Raw genomic sequence first — 13,462 nt, 5'->3', positions numbered from 1 at the left:
ATTATTATTATTATTATTATTATTATTATTATTATTATTATTATTATTATCATCCTCTCTCCAAAGCTTGAGGTTGATTACAACTTAGATTAAAACGCGTAAAATCATTTAAACACATATGTCTGTCGGGGATGCTTTGATTGTGATTTCCTGCATGGCAGGGGGGTTGGACTGGATGGCCCTTGTGGTCTCTTCCAACTCTACGATTCTACGATTCTATGCTAACACACGTAAACATAGGACACATTAAAACCATCCAAACAGAAAATTGAAAAAATACCAATTTCAAATCCATATTTTATATTTGGTCTTTAATACTAGGTTTTTAAGTCACATGGCATGTTTAGCTGTCAAGTCTCTCCTGGCAAACCATTCCACAGTCTAGAGGTAGCTGATGAAAAGATCCTTTGTCTGACAATTGCCAGTGTAGTCCTGACATGGTTGAAGTCAATGTCCCTCAGAGGACCTGAGTGTACAGGGGGATCATGGAGATATTAATGTATTATAGAATTAGAGCAACTAATAATAGACATTAGTTATAAATAGATTAGATAGATGGATGGATGGGTAGATAGATTAATAGGAACCCTGGTGGCACAGTGGTTAAATGCCAGTACTGCAGCCACTCACTCACAAACCACAAGGTTTTCAGTTCAATCCCAGCCAGGGGCTCAGGGTCGACTCAGCCTTACATCCTTCTGAGGTCAATAAAATGAATACGCAGTTTGTTGGGGGCAATTAGCTTACAGTTGTAAACTGCTTAGAGACTGCTTAGTGTGATATGAAGTGGTATATAAATGAAACTGCTATTGCCATTGTTGTTGATTTACTGATAGCTGTTATTGCCTACTTAGCTAACTAATGTGGCATCTCCTAGCCTAAACCTATCTCAATAAGGCAGCAGTCGCATCAAGTGATGGAGGTCTGTTCAACTGACATATGGAGAGTGGCAGGAGGATATGTCCAGCCCTCTCCTTCTAACAAGAAAGGGTACAATTATGAGAGAAATTCTGCTTCAGCCTCTGTGATTGGAAACACCATCCTCCTGCAGCCCTCAGTCACCAGCTGAACTCCGTTGTTCACTGTGGCTGTTGACTCTTACAGTGGCAACAGTGCCATGACTGGGAAGCCATGGAATTACTGAGTACTCTAGGTTATGAATCCATAATTGCAATTTGGATTGTCAGCTGTCATTTCTAGGTGATTTTATAATATTTGTATATGACTTTTTTTTTAGTCACCAATGCCCTTGTACAAAGCGCGGGATGAGTCCTTCCTGAATCTTAGTTCATGAAGCAAAGCCAGAGAGAGAGATGACTGTATTGAATATATGGGGCTAGGTTGGCTGTTACTGCCAGAAGATCCTTTTCCACAGCTGCCCCAGCCCTTTGGAATACGCTGCCCATGGAGCTCCGCTCATCTACCACCCTGGCCCAATTTAGGAAGGGTCTCAAAACCTTCCTATTTAATCAGGCATTCCCCGACTAAATATCCTGTGGGCCTCCCTCCTCTCTCGTGGCCGTGAGGTTGGGCTAGGGGTTTTTTTTATTGTTTTTAAGGATTGTTGTTTATATGTGTTTTTAATCTGTATGCTGTTTGCACTTCGGTGCATTTTGTAAGCCGCCCTGATCGTTTGGAAGGGCGGGGTATAAATAAAAATTTTATTTATTTATTTATTTATGGATTGGCTGGTAGGCATTGATTTGTCTGTGTAAATTCTAAAAAAATATTTTTTTCAATATGTAAATGTTATGTATTATGGGCCCATAACCTGTTTACATGCATGGAGACGCAGAAATAAAGTTTTCTGTGTTCAGTGGGGCTTTCTCCTCCTTAGCAAGCACAGATAGCAGAGCTAGGGACAGTTACTATTTTGGATAACATCTCCCAGAATTATTCAAATGACCAGGCTGGGTTGGGGAATCCTGGGGGTTGTAGTTCAAAGAAGGAACTTTCCTAAGCTCTGTTGGATAGATGCATTGAGATCTGAACTGGATATTTGGTGTGCTTCAGATATATATCATTGTGCTCTGGTATCTACTGGTTTTTCTTATGCCTCTGCAACTTTTTGCTTTGGAACATGAGATGATGCTTTCCTCAGCTTCAGACTTTCTGTCTGCATAAGCAAGAGATCATAATCAGGTTACATATACAAGCTGGACTATGATCTGACACGTTCCACAAGGCTTGAAGCACATTCGCTAAGATAAGAAGACAACCACAATGGAAGATTAGGAAATCCTAGGCTGCCTCTACATGCATCTTGAAGGATTCAGTTTTCAAGGGAAGAAAATAGTCAGACCAGTTTCAGAGAGAGGTCACAAATCTGACAAAGGCTTCTGTGAAGTCCTGTTCCATGTGGAAACATGGACAATAGGCATGAGTCAAAATGGCGACCAAGAGAAGATTATGGGAAGATGTTTTCTAGTTGAACCACCATGGATTCATGTCTTGTCATTCTTGCTTCCTTTTGTATAAGGCGGCATGAGCCAATATGAGTGCCAATGTGGATCATTACTGCTTCACGGAATATATTGCTAAGACTCCCTCATGGAAGTCTAAATTTCAGATGTGTGTGAGGTTGCCCAGATATGAGGAGAAGGGACATTTGCACATGCTCAGGAGCACTTTATGCTTTACTGTGACATGTTCCAAGACTGATCCCTAATGTTGAAATAAAATGCCTAGTCCTGAGCTCAAATTGCACCCTGGCTGGGATGCATTCCTGAAATGTGATCAGTATATCCACAGCAAGATTTACTTGTCTAATTAGAAAGATCTTCAAAAACCAATTGAGTGGGCTATTGTGAAACACATTCTTTTGTTCCCTGGTTGCACATGTGCAGAGAGGCTTTAGTGTGTATGGTCAGTCACATAGTAACAATTGCATGCATTTACAGGGATTCACCTCTGCTTTGCTCCATTGTTAGAGAGAGGACAAATGATAGCATGATTGTTGAAATTGTGGTTTCTTGGACCTTGAGTGGTCATAATATGACACTTTATTGCTGAGATGAAGAACTTAATTTTTGACATTTAGTTCTTGCAACATGCTTTTTCTGTCTCCCCCAACTTTCCTCCAGTAAGTTGTTTTACTTTCAGGTGGATGCTGCAAATATATACATACATGCATAGTTTCAGGATGTTTTAATACACCAGCACCAAAGTTTGGGGGAAAATTTTTTTTGGACTACTGTTTCCAAAATTTCCTAGCCAAAATGGCCATTGGGCTTAGCAAATCAAATTATTTGGCTGAATGGATCTTGTACTGAAGAAGCCCAAGTTGCAGAGAAACTCAGTAATAACATGTGGCTGTTGCCCATATTGGCTGGGAGTTTTGGGGAATGGCAGTCAGTAATGGCTGGTGGCTTCCATGCCAGTGGAATGGCTGATCCACATTCAGGTTTATGAAAGAGCTGTCCAAGGTGCTGCATAAATTCAGCATCCTGGAGAACTCTTTTATAAAAACCAAAGTGACTTAAATGCCTCACTGACTTGGAAGCTGCCATCTCTCACTGGTTGCAATCCAAAAATATGATTCAGCCCCCTCCAAATTGAATAAACAAATACCCACCAAACTGATGCAACCTCTTTCTCCTTAGGTGCCTCCCAATCCTCTGTCGTCCGATGCAAGCCAGGAGCCAACTGCCCCGGTACGCAGCGTGGCATCCGCAGGCAGCATTCCCCTTTCTCCGCTGCTGAAGATTCTGCTGCTCCCATTCTAGAGCTGCAGAGTCGGAGTCCCTCTGGATTTTGTCGGCACGGCAGAGGAGAGAGGCAGAACAGATCAGGTAGGCATATGATAGCGGGCTTCCTAGGTGTCATGACTCCCCTTTGAGCCTCAGGTGAAGCCAAAGGCTTTCCAATGTTCTGCCAAACAATGAATGATATAGTTTTCTGTGTGTTTTTGGGGCTATGTAGCTACTTTCTGGAAGAATTTATTCTTGATGTTTTGCCTGCAACTGTGGTTGGCAACTGTAGCCTGAAAACCCCACAGAAAACCATGGGCTGTCAAAAACATCAGTCCTTCATTTCATTCAAGCCATGAATTAAAGAGGAAGAACAGAAAACACTGGCAGAAGAGCCACTCACTGATGCTCACAAAAAGTCAAATCTGGATGACCAGGAATACGCTAAGGAAGGTGTAAAAACCTTTCTTCAAACATGATTTCCACCCTCGCTCCCTTTCCCTATGAAAGTCACAGCTGGTGTCACAGCTGAAGAAACAGGATTGCTTCTCTTCTTCTGTCTTCTGTAGAACTCCAAGGGATCGCCTCTGAATTGTAGATGGGAGGAGAACAGCCCAAGTGGAGATGCTGAAGAACATCATGGCAGTGGAGATTTAGAGTAGTTTGTCCCCAGAAAGAATCTAAGAAATTAGTCTTCAGAGAACCACATGCTCCTAAGATCAGTAGATTCAAAGGTGACTTTCTGGAAAACTGTGAAACAATCTGTAATTTATGTTAGTGTCGATGTGACTTTAGATGGGGTTTCGGACCTCATCTATACTAGGAGGATAGCTATTGGGGGCAGGGAGAGATGAGGTTATTGCCACTCCAAATAAAAATTCTGCCCTCCATGACACTTTCCTTCATTCCTCAAATTTCTAATATTCTAGAAAATGAGACCTTGAAAAACCTATATTGGCTGTGTTCACATTCCCTGGTCACTTTGTCTGCCCCTTTTCTTTGGATGCCTAAACTGTATTTCTAAATGTTCAACTGAAGTCTTTAAGTTGATGATGATGATTATATTTATATCCCACTTTCCCCCCAAAATTGGGACTCAAAGTGGCTTACCATTTAAAAGAACAATACAAATAAAACATACAAAAGTGAGCATTAAAATAGAATTAAACTATTACATTATTAAAACATATCACTTATAGACAGGTGATGTCCATGTATACAGTTGCCTATTTGGTTGCCAGAAGAATATGCTTGCAATGAACAAACTGTTGACCTTGCAATTCAAGCAGTCACTCTCCTACTTCTTTTCTTGAACCTAGGCCAAATTCTGCTGCAGTATCTGTGTCTGCTCTGGTTCTTACTTTTGTGTTCCAATGATATATGATGATCACCATGTCCTATTTTGCTGTGTGATCAATTTCCTCCTGGACTCCAGTACAGAATCTTTCAGTTTCTTCCTCTTCTGCCTCTGTGGTTGGAGCATAAACTTGGATTATGGTTGTGGGTTTTCTCTGAGGTCTGTTGATACGATTTGATCAGACTTTGCATTATATCCCTTGACTGATTTTGCTACACTCTCCTCACTAGAAATGCTACCCCATTTTTTCTTAGTTTTTTTTTATTTCCTGAGTAAAACACTGACTCAAAATGCCCCATTCCTTTCCACTTTAGCTTGCTCATCCCAATTGTAATGCTAGAAATAGGAGGACTGAAGGAAAATGTCATAGGGGGAGGGCAAAATTCTTATTTGGAGGGGAATGCCCTCATTTTGTCCCCACCATAGCTGTGCCCTTGATTCACACTTAAATTTTAAACCTATTTGGCTATCGTGGATTCCCTTAGAGAACACTCTGATAATGATTCCCACTTCCTCTTCATTCAGATTACTACAATCCACATTGGGGTTCACTCAGAAGAGGGGATGAGCACTAATTCTGTTTGAATTACATAGTATGGAGACAGTCAGAACTACATGAATCTCTTCACTGGCATGCTGAAGAGACCCATCAAGGTTTTCTAGAAAACAGTTTACTGAAGTACCTGAATCTTGCAGCTGGCTCCTCCTTTGGTTATTTTGTCTGAAGGCAGCTTCCAAAATGGCAGAATAAAATACACAAACCTATTCCAGCAATGAAAAGATAAAATATTTGCACATTCAGCTAAATTACAAGGAGATTAAAACATCATCAGATTTAAAATTTGGCAGATGGAGAGATCAAATGCCTGTCGGAAGAGGCAGGCTAACAAAAGAAGGCATGGGACAGACCTGAGTCACAGACCTGAGTGATTAAGCTTATTTTTATTTATTTACTTTATTTATATGATCATATGATACATATGATTTATGTTTAGGTGCAGCAACCAAGAAGACCCTTCCATGCACTCTACTAGTAGGATGCAGAGGAGGTATTTTCTGCAGGCTGTGTGTGGATACAGGCATGAATCCCCTTGGTTAGTTCCTTCTAGAGTAGATACATTAGGTGTGTTACTGAACAATGAGTCAGCACATAGGTAAATCCCACTGCACTAATGTCTATTCTGGTTGGGGCTGGCAGTCAAATTCAGTCATTCTTTGCTATATTGTAATGTTGTAACTTTAAAAGAGAGGCCATTCTGACTAGCAGACTGTGAGAGTTCTAATCCAACAAAGTAACTTTTCAAGTCATTGTCTTGGAATAAAAATAAAGGTGGAAAATCATGACAGAAATAACCCATCCCTTTAAGTATTTTTCTTAGTAGTGAAAAGGGGGTGGAAGAGGGGAAGCAATGATTGTCTTGGAAAATTCTAGCAAGCTGAACAAATTGGCTCTCCAAGCCAATTGACATAGGGAGGATAAAGTCCCTGGATAACATTCAGTACTGCAGTTATAGATTTGTAACCAGGGGCTCATTCCCACTTACATTTAAACCGGTTTTTGATTCGCCTTTGCTCCGTGTTGGTAAATCAATTCCAAAAGGTCCGTCATTCCCACTATGAAAGCAGATCTTTTCATTATCCCCTTGTAATCACTTCTTTTTTGGCATGATTGTCATCCCAACTATTTTGCGCCGCTTAAAAATGTATGCCAATCATTTGTGCATCATCAGTGACATAAGCGGCAGCCCGGGCAACCTGTCTTAGGAACTATAGATACGGTACAGAGCACCAAAAAGAGGCACCGGGGAGGTGCCTCTCTTTGTTCCGCAGCAGCACTGTAACAACCAAATTGCGTGGCACTGCTGTGCAGAAAAAAAGGAGCGCCCGGAAGCAACTTCTTTTTGCAGCACCACTGCAATGTCACAAAATGCCAGAGACATCGTGGTGACGTCACAGCTGTGCCGTGTTGTTTGGATGTGGCACAGCTGCAACATCATTGCTGTGCGCGCCCTCTGTACAGCACTGTGCAGCTGCGGCACACCCGTGATGTGCTAGGGTTGTGGGGCGTGTGCATGCCCTGCCCTTGAGCAACCCTAGCACATCATGGGTGCACTGTCTGTACCGGGCCATATATATTTAAAATAAATTGATAGAAGATTCGATTCAGTGGTTTTGCAACTACTTGCCTCACTGATTGCAAGTAGTTGCAAAATCATTGAATTGAATCTTTAAAAAAATCATGTGCCCATAGGTCACACCACAAGTACAAAGACAACTCTGGGGGGGGGGATGGTGGATCTACCACAAACTGAGCAGGGATGATAAACACCCCTCTACCATTAGTCCATCCCCTCCAGAATGATGAGATTCAGATGATGATGATGATGATGATGATGATGATGATGATGATGATGATGATGATTATTATTAACCTTTATTTATGAAGCGCTGTAAATTTACACAGCCCTCGGGCTTACAATCTAAAAAGACATGACACAGAAGGAGAAGGGAGTGGTGGAGGGAAAGGGTAAGAGGTCCAGCAGTTCCTCTCTACCTCCAAGGCCTGGACCAAGGCAGATGGACTGGAGGGAGGGCTTGGCTTCATAATGGAAGGTTAATCTTCATCCAGGGAAAATACGTACTCTCAAGTAGGATAATACATATACAGTACATAGCAATACAGGAAATGGTTTGATAAACAGGTACCAAAAGAACATCAGTTAGTAAGCAACAATTATGCAATGCCTGGGAAGGCTTCTCTGAACAGTATGGTTTTCAATTCCATTTTGAAGCTGGTTAAAGAAGTGATGGCTCTTGCTCGCGGGGGGAGAAGGTTCCAGGAGTGAGGGGCAGCGAGTGAAAAGGGGCGAATCCGGGATGGGGCAGAGGAAATCCTGGGCTGAGACAGCAGACCTTGACTACCAGAACGGAGGGCCCTAATGGGAAGGTGAGGAGAAAGAAGGTCTGATAAGTAAGGAGGGGCCAGTCCATGGAGGGCTTTGAATGTCGACAGCAGGAGCTTATACTGAATGCGGAAAGGGAGAGGGAGCCAGTGGAGGGATGCCAACACAGGAGAGATGTGGTCAGAGAGGTGGGTGGAAGTGATAATGCGTGCAGCTGAATGCTGGACAGAGATTAAAGGACAGAGGTGAGAAAGGGATTAAAGGACGGAGGTGAGAAATCGTTCCCATTTGTTTGTTCAGCACGTTTCGAAATTTATTCTTTTCAAAAGAACTGCTAGGAAACTAGTGTCTGGAAAAACCAGATTTATTGCATTTGCCTCACTTTATTGTGACAGAAATTGATCAAAGTAGGGTCAGAACTGGTTTTAAATGGAAACGATGGTCATATAACCTGATCAGCAATTCACTTTAAATCATAGTGGGAATAGGCTGGATCCAATCAAGATGGGATCTTCCTGTAGTATATATAGCGTGGGGAAGTGGGGTTAGAAGCTTTACCAGCAGTGTAACATCTTGGGTAATGCCAAAGGTGTCGCTGCAAGGGAGCATATAAATCAATCTGCAATTTGCTTTACATCATAGTGGGGACAAGCCCCTAGAGTTACGGTTCTGTAACTGGTTTGTTTTCAGAAGTCAAAGATATAGCAGTGTTAGTTTGTAGAATTAGTACGTAGAGAGATCTTGTAACACCTTTGAACTGAGACTCACTGGTCTGTTTTCAGCAACTTACAGTAGCCCTACCGTAAATTTGCATAAATGCTGCTCCAGCCCCTCTTAAAAACCACTTCACTTAAAAACTGAGTGAAGATGGTCAGTTCAGGTTCTAATTGGGATTCAAGAAGGAGGATGTTTCCAGCTCCCTCCTACCAGCAAGTGAGGCTGTGACCCTCAAAAGCCGTACTGTTGTTGCAAGTCTTTGTCACAGCCTTAATCCCTGGTAAAAGTGGATGTGGAAACGTAATCTTCCTTGCAGCTCCTTCATCTGATGCTGCTGTTGGCTCTTAAGATGGGCCAGGATGGGGATTGTGCCAAGAAATGCTGCTCAGTTTTGCATATTTAACTGTCTAGCTGATGTAGAATACTGGAATTTATTCCTAGTGACTTAATAGTTCCAGTTGTTAAGGGGAGAGGAGGAGGACCTGGAAAAATGATCCTCCCCTCTTTTGTAACACTTGTGTCACGAATCTCAGAGGTTCCTTATATGATCTTATGCAGCTTCAATCAATTGAGAGGCTTCTCCACCCAAAGAAAGACTTTAGTATATGGTATACAATTTTACAAAGCTTTCTTACATTTTGAATACTAAGCAATTTGATACACATCAACTCACATGTACTCACCAGCTCATCAGCGACCCTGTGGATGAGACATCTCCAAGATTGCCTGACCTCCACTGCTCTGCTTAAGTCCTGTAAATTCGCACCTGTGGCCTCCTTAATAGAGTCTATCCATCTAGCATGCGGCCTTCCTCTCTTTCTGTTTTCCTCCACCTTTCCTAGCATTATTATCTTTTCTAATAAAGCATGCCTTCTCTCTACTGTAGCTGATCCTGACCCTGCAACAGGTACACCTCCCTCCTCATCCAGCATGTTAAAAAAGCATTGATCTATAGGTTTGGCCATCAAAATAGAAACCACACAGTGGAGGCCTGGGAAAGGAAAAGTCATCCCTGGATACATTTTGAAAGAAGTTGTCAAGTGAATTGGATATGTTTAGCCTGGAGAAGAGAAAGTTAAGAGGTGACATGAAAGCCATGTTTAAATATTTGAAAGGATGTCATATTGAGGATGGAGCAAGCTTGTTTTCTGCTGCTCCAGAGACTAGGGCATGGAGCAATAGATTCAAGCTACAGGAAAAGAGATTCCACCTAAACTTTAGAAAGAACTTCTTGACAGTAAGAGCTGTTGAACAGTGGAAGATGCTTCCTTGAATTGTGGTGGAGTCTTTTCTTTGGAGGTTTTTAAGAGGCTAGATGGCCATCTGTCAGGAATGCTTTGATTATGTCTTCTGCATGGCAGAATAAGGTTGGATTTAGTTATTTATTTAGGGAATTTACATCCCGCCTTTCTCCCAAAATGGGATTCCCAAAATGGATAGCCCTTGGGGTCTCTTACAACTCTATGATTCCATGGTCTCCTGACCTGCTTCTTTCATTTGCTATGTACACATTGTTATGGATAAAAAGTTTGCTGAAACATGTTGAAGTGCTCTTGTTTTTGTGGTATAGGAACTACAAAATTGCTATTCCTATATGCTCATCTTTCCATGTTATTTCTTGTAGCAAAGTTTCCATTAAAAAAGATAATGTGTAGGAACACACCTACATGATTTACTGAGTTATGCCTGTGTCCATGTTGGTCTTGGTTCTGTTAACAGACTCTGATGCCTTTCATTGTAGGAGAAGAAGGGACTCAAGCTCATGGTGAAAACACCAGCCAAGAGAACCACCCGCAGACCAGGTGTGAGTCTTGTACGTCCACGTTTCTCAAGATCGTCTGGGGATTTCTGATTATTTTGTCCGTGTCATCCTCCTGGGTTGGAACAACGCAGATTGTCAAAATCACATACAAGAACTTTGACTATCCGCTATTCATGACTTGGTTTTCCACAAACTGGAACATTATGTTTTTTCCTGTTTATTACTCGGGGCACCTTGCAACCGCACAAGAAAAGCAATCGCCAATCAAAAAATTCAGGTAGGCCTTTTAATGATACTGACAGTGCCTTTTGACATATTTGTAACAATACTCTCCTGAAAACATGCTCAAGTTTCTAGAGTTGCAATATGGGTCATGTCATATTTAATGTTTCTTTGGCTACTGTTTTCTGTTTTTTGCTCTGCATAACCCACTGCCTCGCCTTAGTGTTTACAATACCTTCTAAAAGTGTTTAATTGATTAATTAATTTATTTATACTCTTCCTTTTTTCTGATATGGGACCCAAAGCGCTTAGCAATATAAGTTAAAAAAAGTAGCTGAAAGAACTTGTGCATGAGCATTCACCTTCCTCTTCAATGGTATCTGGAAAGCATACCTTTGGAGGAAGAATATCACTGCTCAGTGGTAGAACCTGCATGAAGAAGGCCTCAGGTTCAAGTCTCCTGGCATCTCTTGCGAAAAAGTAGCATTGGCAGGAGACTAGCATGGATGGTGGTGACAAAAGTTTCTGCTAGAAATCTTAAAGGGCTGCTCATTTGCAGCAGTTTAAACATGGGAGCTCAAGCCCATATTAGTCAATGGGCGGTGATGTGAGCATACCCATGTCGGTGCTTTATCATTTACTATTATGAGGTGGGATGTTCTATGGGAGCTCCAATCTGTGGGTGGCTAGGCTGCTGACAGAGTGGCCCCACTGTATATGCATTTGAGCATGTGGCTACCACTGACTGTAAGAGTGTTATAAAAATAAAAGATTATCAGGCCTTCTAAAGCAAAAGTGCCAATTGGTTTGACAGACGGCATCCCTGTCGTGCAAACTGCAAAGTTAGGAGGAATTCCTCATTCCTCCCAAATGAGCAAAGAAAAAGAAGGCATTATGACATTTTGTTTTAAAAAAATATATGATACAGTAATACATTCGTCCGTATTGTGACTTATCCATCTCTTTCTCGCTTTTTACAGGGAATGCAGTCGGATCTTTGGTGAAGACGGCCTGACGCTGAAACTCTTTCTTAAAAGGACAGCCCCCTTTTCTATTCTGTGGACTCTGAGCAATTACCTTTACCTGCTGGCTTTGAAGAAACTGACAGCCACGGATGTCTCTGCGCTGTTCTGCTGTAACAAAGCCTTTGTCTTCCTCCTCTCGTGGATTGTCTTGAAAGACAGGTTCATGGGTGTAAGGGTAATGACTTCCCTAGTTCTTTCTCATTCATCTTTTCACTATCCATCCACTCTCTATCCTTTTCTCCAAACCAGCAGGGTTCTCTTTACCTTCTTGCCTCTTCTATGGCTTTGCTATTGTTTTTTCCCTCAGGTTGTTTTTCAGTTTTGTTAATCTTATGAAAGAGAGATTTCCAAGACATCCTGTTATTGGCAGCCCTGCTCAGGTTCTGCAGACTCAGTTCCTTGGTTGAGTTTATCCACCTATAATGTAAAGCACAATAACATCCAAAATCCACAAAACAATGATACCTTTATTGTCCGACCAAAATGCACAAAGAGCATGTTACAAGCTTTCAAAGCACCACTGGCTTCTTTCTCAGGCAAAGATGTTAAAAATCATACTGGAGGAAGAAAACTATGACAATGTCAGTCATAAGCCATATTGTCAGCACTCCATATCCATGGATTTTTTTAAATCCATGGATTCAAGCATCCTCCATGGAAAACATTTTTAAAATGCAAACATTTCAAAAAACCAAATCTTGATTTTACCATTTTATATAATAGCACTTGAGCATAATATCCTGGAACCAAACCCCAGTGGATACCAAGGGCCCACTGTACTCAGAGGTGGTTTTGCCAGTTCCTTCCATGAAATAACACCTTCAGATCAGTTACCTGAATCAGTGGAAACCGAATCAAGTGGGAATGGGGCCAATATCTTGGCTTTGTGGACTCTGCTTGCATAGCCAAACATTCATGGAGTAGACAGATCCATCATCATCAGTCTTTAAAAGGGCCAGAGTGACATTGGGTTTAATTCCCTGCCGTGTGAGAAGGCCATGCCATTCTCCCAGTTCAAAAGCTTCCCAAATAAAAGAAACCTAACCAACTTAACTTTTCCTCACAAGGATATACATGTGGTGTCTACTCATTACTTTGAAATAGTCCTGAATTTAGTGTTCTCATGCAGTGATTTCCAGGTTAGATGCAGCAGGTCAGGGATGATGGCATATCTCAACCCACCTTCATTTGAGATCATTCCAGAGAGCACAAAATTATCCCAAGGTTCAAGGGAGAACCTCACCATGGGGGTGATAAAACTGGGAAACATTGGTCATAAAGGTAATATGTCACTCATTTGTTGGTATTTCCTACAAGTAGCAAGGTGTAGCGGTTTGAGCATTGGACTACTACCCTGAAGATCAGGGTTTGATTTCCCACTTGATGATAAAACCCACTGGATGACCTTGGGTAAGTCATACATGCTCAGCCTCAGAGGATGGCAATAGCGACCCCCCCCCTCCCCTGAAGAAACTTGCCAAGAAAACCCCAGGATAAATTTGTCTTAGTTGAAAATAACTTGGAGGCACACAACAACAGCAAATTACTTAATGTTACTTGTTACTCATCAACAGCAAGTACAGCATTGGCCTAAAGCCTGTTGTTAATCCCAAATAGGGCAGAGAAAGCAAACCAGGGTGCATCATAAATAGAGAGGAAATTAGACACTAGAAGCCAAAATGACTAAACTGAGGCTGCTGTACTTTGTACATATCATGAAAGAACATAATTCATAGAAAAAGATGATGATGCTAGTAAAAATAGAATACAGTACGAAAAGAGGGAGA

At 41.7% G+C, this 13,462-nt stretch overlaps 1 protein-coding gene across 4 annotated transcripts in view; it reads left to right on the top strand.

The window, feature by feature from the left end:
- Window positions 1-13,462, top strand: part of SLC35F4 (solute carrier family 35 member F4) — a 157,176-nt gene that overhangs the window by 130,194 nt on the left and 13,520 nt on the right. For 2 of the 4 annotated variants that reach the window (XM_042446532.1, XM_042446533.1), the window contains exons 2-4: window positions 3,603-3,791; window positions 10,408-10,705; window positions 11,631-11,850. In XM_042446532.1, the coding sequence (XP_042302466.1) occupies window positions 3,603-3,791; window positions 10,408-10,705; window positions 11,631-11,850 (707 nt within the window). The remainder of the gene's footprint in view (window positions 1-3,602; window positions 3,792-10,407; window positions 10,706-11,630; window positions 11,851-13,462) is intronic. The other 2 variants (XM_042446535.1, XM_042446536.1) reach the window with 1 other exon arrangement.

This window comes from Sceloporus undulatus, chromosome 1 (assembly GCF_019175285.1).
Source record: "Sceloporus undulatus isolate JIND9_A2432 ecotype Alabama chromosome 1, SceUnd_v1.1, whole genome shotgun sequence".
In the NCBI taxonomy this organism is placed as follows: Eukaryota; Metazoa; Chordata; class Lepidosauria; order Squamata; family Phrynosomatidae; genus Sceloporus; species Sceloporus undulatus.
The sequence above is the reverse complement of the archived record's forward strand: the minus strand, read 5'-3'. Positions and strand labels throughout refer to the sequence as shown.